This window comes from Oncorhynchus tshawytscha, linkage group LG16 (genome assembly GCF_018296145.1).
Source record: "Oncorhynchus tshawytscha isolate Ot180627B linkage group LG16, Otsh_v2.0, whole genome shotgun sequence".
Classification (NCBI taxonomy): domain Eukaryota; kingdom Metazoa; phylum Chordata; class Actinopteri; order Salmoniformes; family Salmonidae; genus Oncorhynchus; species Oncorhynchus tshawytscha.
In genome coordinates, this window is record NC_056444.1 from 62,527,838 (window position 1) to 62,535,854 (window position 8,017).

The following is an 8,017-nucleotide window of genomic DNA, read 5'->3' on the forward strand; positions in this document are numbered from 1 at the left end:
GGAGGTGAAGGGTCCGTCACGGTCTGGGGCGGTGTGTCACAGCATCATTGGACTGAGCTTGTTGTCATTGCAGGCAATCTCAACGCTGTGCATCACAGGGAAGACATCCTCCTCCCTTCCTGCAGGCTCATCCTGACATGACCCTCCAGCATGACAATACCTCCAGCCATACTGCTCGTCCTGTGCGTGATTTCCTTCAAGACAGGAATGTCAGTGAGCCCGGACCTCAATCCCATTGTGCACGTCTAGGAACTGTTGGATCGGAGGGTGAGGGCTAGGGCCATTCCCCGCAGAAATGTCCAGGAACTTGCAGGTGTCTTGGTGGAAGAGTGGGGTAACATCTCACAGCAAGAACTGGCAAATCTGGTGCAGTCAATGAGGAGACGATGCACTGCGGTACTTAATGCACCTGGTGGCCACACCAGATACTGACTGTTACTTTTGATTTTGACCCCCCCCTTTGTTCAGGGACACATTATTCCATTTATGTTAGTCACATGTCTGTGGAACTTGTTCAGTTTATGTCTCAGTTGATGAATCTTATGTTCATACAAATATTTACACATTAGGTTTGCTAAAAAATAAACGCAGTTGACAGTGAGAGGACGTTTCTTTTTTATCTGATATATATTTATATATATTTTTTTTTTAAATTAAATCTAATTTACAAAAATCTGCAAGGAACAAGAGAAAATGCCCAAATCCAGATGTGCAAAGCTGATACAGACATACTCAAGACGACTCAAAGCTGTAATCGCCGCCAAAGGTCCTTCTACAAAAGTTGTGAATACTTATGCAAATGAGATGAGTTAAGCAAATATTTACCAAATAAACTAAATAAACTATAAAAAGTTACAAAATAACAATAACGAGGCTATGTACGGGAGGTACCGGTACAGAGTCAACGTGTGGGGGTAGAGGTTAGTCGAGGTAATATGTAAAGTGACTATACATAGATAATAACAGCGAGTAGCAGCAGCTTAACAAAATGTGGAATAAGTCAAGAGGTATGAATACTTTCTGAAGGCACTGTATGTCAAGGGTTTTTGAAAATCAGGAAGGCAGAAGCCTCTGTAGAATTGCAGTTCACAGTCAGCCTAAAACATGACATAGTTGCTGCTGACACACAATGGAAGTGAAACAAACTCCAAAATGGCTATTGTACAATTATCCCCAAACATTTCTCCCCAAACACAAGTGGTGACAACTTTGCAGGACCTAAATAATATCAGCCATTTTGTGTTGTGATATACAATGATACTTACAAATACACTCTCCACTTCTCTGGTTGAAGAAGATGTATTGTCCATTTCTGAGCTTGACTGAAAAGAAAATCTAAAAAGAACCATTTCAGGTAATGAAATGACCACACTCATATCAGTGACTTGCATCTTATGTGAGGTTGAACTGACAGTCTTCCAAAATAAAAAAGGAAGCAAAGCGCCTTACTAGCAAGAGTGACACAGACAAGCTGAAATGTTAGAAGACAACATCTAGGTTAGGGCTATTCAAATGGCTACCAGTTGGCAAGATGCGGCCTTTTACCAATTTAGATTGGCCATTTGCTCAAACATAAAAAACAATTTCATCAGCTAAAAATCCATGCAGAAATCCAATGTTTAGTGCCAAAATGAGTTCAACATTCTCCAATGGGAGAATCTGTTTTCCTAACGTCCTGCCCATTAAGTGCTGTCAATCAATAGCACTAAGATACCAGTTACAGCCAATCAGAGCAGCTAACAAGGGTACAGGGTCTGTCTGGCTGCCTATAGGTGGTATGGACTCTTTCACCGCAGATGTGACTACACTGCCTGAGTGTGCTTTGCGCTAAACTCTGCGGTGAGTTAAAGAATGCACTGGACTCAGTTATGGCCATCATAAACTTTATCTGATCAACATTTAGCCTTCAACATTGCTTGTTTCTTAGTCTGCTGAAAGACATGTCTGCTGAGCATCATGATTCAGTGGTTAAATAAGGGTAGACCTAACGCTCTCAAGAGAGTATGTGAGCTTAGGGAGGGGAGAGTTGCTTATCTCTCGACTGCCGTCAGAAGAAACCCATCACATTCTAGAGAAAATGATTTTTTTGTGACATCTTCAATCACTTGAATGGACTTAATTTGGGACTACAGGGGAGGAACAAAACAGTTAATGACATAAATTAAAAATAGTCTGCTTTTCCAAAGAAATTTGGGTAACAGTTTACTTGACACCCAGTATCATATAACGTTATGGCACGGTCAAAACCATGTCAAAATATGTCATAACAGCTAACATAATTTTTCATAACATAGTCATAACACTCATGACCCATATATGTACACCTGCTGAGACAAATTGCATCATTTTATGGCTGGTTATGTTCAAATGTGTTTTTTTTCTCCTGCCAATAACTTTCCTTTCGTTTGTTGTTGTAACAAATTCTTTAGTCATTTTTTTTGCCGTCATATTTTAAATAATTTGTCATAAAGCATTATGATCATCATAATCATATAAGCCAGATATGTCTATCACGTACTTTCCCTTATGTCAGTCATCAGTCAAATAGAGGGTGTCTTGTCCTGTTCCTTAAATCTGCTCCTGCATGCACCCCAGTCATCAGAAACAAAGCATTTGGGTAGTTGCATGTCTGACATCAATGTGTGCACAATATTAAATTCTGGTCAATTCCAGAAAATGTTTGGTAACATAAACATACTACTGACAAGTAGGCTATGGTGTAATGAAATGTTTTGCTTTGTGTGGTAGGTTGTGGGTTTTGACATTTATGTAGGCGTCATAACCAGCCATAAAATAATTGAATATGTCACAACCAGTGTAAATATGCCAGTTTATGACAAGTTATGTCAGCTGTTATGACATGGTTATGACCGTTTCATAACGTGTAAGGACGCTGGGTGTCAAGTAAAGTGTTACAGACATGTTGTATTTTCCCAAACATCTTTGCAACGAGATTTGGTGAGTTTAATCACCCCACAGAGGTGCTGCATTTTGTTAGGGACATGTTCGATACTGAAGGGGGAGGGGGCACTTCTATGCAAAAGCTAAACAGGTGCCGACGTCACTCACCGAGGGTTCCCTCCAGCTGTAGACATGCAAACATCTTATCTGAGGCAGGCACTTAAGTCTGTGGGCTGTGCAATGTTTTGGACTGATCATATTACTGCAGAGTAATTGCCAAACATGACAGCACTGGCGTTTTTTCTTTTAACGGTGTTTGGATCAACATACACAACATATAAATTCAGCTACTCTCACATGAAAACGAACACTGTTCTTCTCTGTCAAATCTGCATCAACAACACTGCAGGTTGCCCTGAATTCATATGTGCCAAATGTTTTGCTCTTTCACAATTTAAAAAGTGCATCCAACTTGGAATTCTAACTCTGGCATCTTTCTACAGCTCAGACTTTCCAACCTGAAGATTACTGACATTGTGATTTGACCCTGTTTTTTTCCCCAAGTTCCCAGTTGTCTTGAAAGCACCATAAATGTTTCTGCACTTTAATGTTCCATCATTATGCAGTTTTACATATTCATAAGCATGATCATTTCATACTTCAAAACATGTTCATAACAATTATCAGATTATCTTGAACCATCATCATAACATGCCCTGTGCATTGTAACAATTAATAACCCCTTACATTGTCAGGTTAATAATTTTACTGATAAAAGTCTTTACAGTTTGAGTAGAATACCTCTGACTTTTATTGTCAAATATCTGTCAAATAGGACACAATGCGTGATTTCTGATTGTCTAGTTTTCTGGATATTACAAAAGGTGTACCGCATAGATCAGTATTGGGACCTGTTCTCTTTCCCATTCATATAAATAATATTAAACTGTTAAAACTTGTAATATTTATCTGTATTCAGATGACACTTATGTATGCCATTGTCCCAACTGTTGACAAGGCTATATTAGAGCTGTAATTTGACTTTGTTGCCTTACAAAATAGCCTGTTTGGTTTAAAACGTGTACTTCATGCGGGCAAGACTGTTGTATGTTGTTCTCTAATCCTCGCAAACAAAAAACATTGGAATACATATTTATTCATTGGCTGGTTCTCCCATCAATCTGGTTCCCAGCAATAAATACCTGGGCATTTGGATTGACAAGATTTAATGTTTAAAAAAAGATATGGATGAGCTAGTTAAAAATCCACGATTTAATGTGGGCTTCTTTATAGAAATATATCTTGCCTCTCCCTAAATAGCAAGAAGCAGATTGTACATTCAACTTTCGTGCCAGTTCTTGATTACAGTGACACAATTTACCAGACTGCAGCAGCCATTACTGTTAAACCTTTGGATGCCATGTCTCCCATAGCGCCCTTCACAGGTGACAGTTTCAATACTCACCACTGAATGCTGTATCAAAAGGTTGGCTGGTTCTCATTAAAGTCCCATAGATCAGTTAATTATTACCTTTTTGTTTACAAAGTACTACTACACAAGCTTCCGACTTATCTAACTTCACTGTTCAAATATAAAAACATGAGATACCAAACCCGTCCACGAGGTTGGTTGAATCTTAAGGTTCCTCGGGTCTCCACCGAACTAGGTAAATCTGCTTTTAGTTTTAAAGCACCGCATTGCTGGAACCAACTATAAAATACATTACAATTGCATGTTCTGGTGCCACTCTGGCAATTTAAAATATTGATTGGGGACCTGCTTTTTGAGGAATGTAATAGTTTTCCTTGAATATTTGTGTAGTGCTGTTTTTTACTTGTTTCATATAGTATTTGATTTTTTGATTTATGAAATTATATATAGATGGCTTCCTTGTGAAAGAGAACCTCATCTCAATGGTGACTCCCTGCTAAAATAACGATACAATTAAATAAAATTAACTGGCAACATTGCCCAGCCCCTCAAACCAATACAGAGAGAGGTAGGGAACTGGCAGTAATTAGACACTGAATGCATGTATTCACTAGGAAACAACATTAATACATGTAGCTAAGGATGCACAATCAATTAATTGGCTAGTAAGCCTACATGAAGCAGAAAACAACTAGCTGAATGTTGAATGTTTTTAATCAGATAATGTTACAATATCTTACCTCCACACCAGTCGGGAAAGAGTGCTTTGTCCTGCTAAAGCGTCAATTGGCTTGTTTAGTCCCTGAAAGAAAACGGATTTAAAAAGATGATTTGCAACATTTCCTGGCTAGCCTAATAACCAATTCAGGATTTAAAAAATAAGCGGTTCTTTGTAGTTGACACATTCCTGAATGTACAATTAACTAGTTAGTTTAACTTTGGTTGTTTATCTAAACACCGCCTGCTGGCAATCAGCAGGGACATAAACGTTCAGCCTGCTGCAGAGACCCTATCCATGGTCTCTCTAGTCTAGAGCAATGGTTAAATTGAGCATTTTTTACATCTCTAAATGGATAAACTTGTGAGAATTGTGATTATTGAACAAATCTTTGAGTTTGCATAATTTATTATCATCCTAAATTAAGATATTGAATTATTTTGCCATATCAAAATGCAAAATAGGATTAATATGTAATTAATGTATATTACGCTACTTTCCATGATATACTGTGTGTTACTACTACATTACACAAACTGACCACATCGAATGGGGGGAGGGTTACACATGCTTTTTACCTCAGATTGGTGATGTTAGTATAAAAGTTTATCGTCAACACGATGACAAAATATCAATTGCTTAAAACAGATCAATATCTTTGGTGTTGTAATGTTGATTTTGTCATACACGCTGAGGGTAGCAGGATTTAGAACGCTAATAACATTTTATTTCTCAAATGGCGCAGATAATTCGGACGGTCTATATAAAAGTCGATGACTACACAACAATAGACGGAATTGAAAGTCAAACGATTACTTAAATAGCAGCCAACCGTTGTCAATGTTGATACCTTATGGCGGGTCGTGATTCGTTGTAAATGAACTAAACAGAAAAAGTGTTGTATTCCCTTTTCCATGATGGCAGCCTCCCGAAATCAACATCCGCCATTTCAAAATAAAGATAGAAGCCTTATACAAATTATCATCTAACCAACCATGTACAGGTTATTCCAAGTTTCCGTGTGGCCGTTGAATAGCGTTAGTTTAAACAGCGCTACACCCCAAACGTTTAACCCCTGTTCTATTGATTTCAGTATGATATCGATGGAAGTGATTCACAGAAAGGTGTTGTTACAATTACCTCGTTGGTGACCTACTTGAATCAAAATGCAACACTTCAAATTGTAGCTAGCGTTCTTCTACAAATTGTCCTCCAACCAGTGATGTACACATGATTCTCAGATTCCGTGTGGTTTTTGAGTGTGTGAGATTTAACAGCACGTGCAACCTAATCTTCCCCCCTCTCGGGCAATTTATTTCAACATGATAATAGATTGGAGTGATTGACAAAACAATGTTGCGTTTCTCTTTTTGTTTTGGTGACCCCCATATCCAAATTCAACATTCCAAAATGCAGCTCACCGTTGTGAAGGGTATCCTCTAACCAGTGAAGTAAAAATATCCTCATTCCATGTGGTTTTGAGTTGTGGTAGTTTGAACAGCGCATATCCCCCCCATCGATTAATGATTTAGTACCACTTGACCAACTGGGTTTTGGTGCGTGTGGAGTTTATAGGGTGCTCGTTTAAAAAATACAAGTAATATGATTACTATTGTTGCACATGTAAGTGTAGATAGTAAATTGTATGTTTACGTTTTCAATATATCACGAACTGTTTCTGCATATTGGTTATTGATTTGGACACTTTAAAACTGTTGGGACATTGGGCTATTTATTAATGTCTTGTCAACAGGAAGCAGCGGCTGCATTATTTTCAACTAAAGTTATAAGAATATAAATTGAATTTAGCATTTAATTTAATGGTATTGTACTGCTGAATGAGTCCAAAAACTTGCAGTGATTTATTTATTTGGATGATTTATCAAGAATCACCAAAACGGGTTTTTCGTCCCTACGTTACTAATCGGACGGTAGTGTCCAATAACGTAAGCTAACAGTAGTTAGCTTGCTTGGCTAGTGGGATGATGTTGAAAACACACTCGGCGTTGCATGCCCCAATGATCGTATTAAACATTAAAATGAAAGTAATTTGTTGAATAAATAAACGTTGTACTCACATTTCACGAAGTTGGTCTTTGTTATTCTAGCGAGAAAGCGTTCTCCCAAGAAATCTTCTTCAAATGAGTGTGGCAGATCACAATTTACTGTTAGGTGCATACAGCGCCACCTTCTGTACTGGAGTGGGAGGCCTTCCCTATTAATCGAGGTTATTAATCTATTTCTCTTATCTAGGCCCTGCGTTTCTGCCTACTTCTGGAATGTGAATTCATTGCAATTTGAGACAAAAATGGAAGGGAAAAGGACGGGGAATAGGGAAGAAAAATTGCCCTACCAACTAACCCTACACCCAAAAAAACGCACCACTATTCCACTACTTGGCTCTATCTGATCCTACACCAAGCCGGCTGCCTGGGAGAACCCGGGACAACTATTGCCCAACATTAGCGTCACGGAAGCGTGTGTGGATTTTGTCAAGAAGGGATAAAGATTTTGTCAAATTGGACTTTTCGTAGGGGGTTTAGGAGAACTAATAAAAAGTACGAGGTCAAATCATTAAATCAGTGACCTTCAGGTCGGAAAGTCGGAGCTCTAGAAAGAGGCCCGAGTGGGAATTCTGAGTTGGATGACCGTTCAAAATGATTTTTTTTTCCAGGTGGAGCTCGTTTTCCAAGTTCCCAGTTCTCTTGAACGCACTGAATTCGGAAGTTGGAGATTTCCGAGTTCTCAGTTGTTTTGAACAAGGCATTCAAAGCGCCACCAGAAAGCGGTGAATGAGCGAGATTTCTTGCACGTTATTGTCACAAACCTGACATTTTTAAAGAGACGGTGTACAATGTAATGCGTTTCAATAAGAATATAGTGCTTTACACAATGTAGAAACAACTTATTTTTAATTTCAATGACAGGTATTCGTATCAACATTTTAGCTTTTATAATACGCTGAT

At 38.5% G+C, this 8,017-nt stretch overlaps 1 protein-coding gene across 1 annotated transcript in view; it reads right to left on the reverse strand.

Moving 5' to 3' along the window:
• Positions 1–7,416, reverse strand: part of LOC112232574 — a 19,433-nt gene extending 12,017 nt beyond the window's left edge. The window contains exons 1-3 of the mRNA XM_024399633.2: positions 7,130–7,416; positions 5,074–5,135; positions 1,266–1,335 (exon numbers count right to left, since the gene is read on the reverse strand). Coding sequence (XP_024255401.1) covers positions 1,266–1,310 — 45 coding nt within the window. The 5' untranslated portion in view covers positions 1,311–1,335; positions 5,074–5,135; positions 7,130–7,416. The remainder of the gene's footprint in view (positions 1–1,265; positions 1,336–5,073; positions 5,136–7,129) is intronic.
• Between the last annotated feature and the right edge of the window lie 601 nt (positions 7,417–8,017).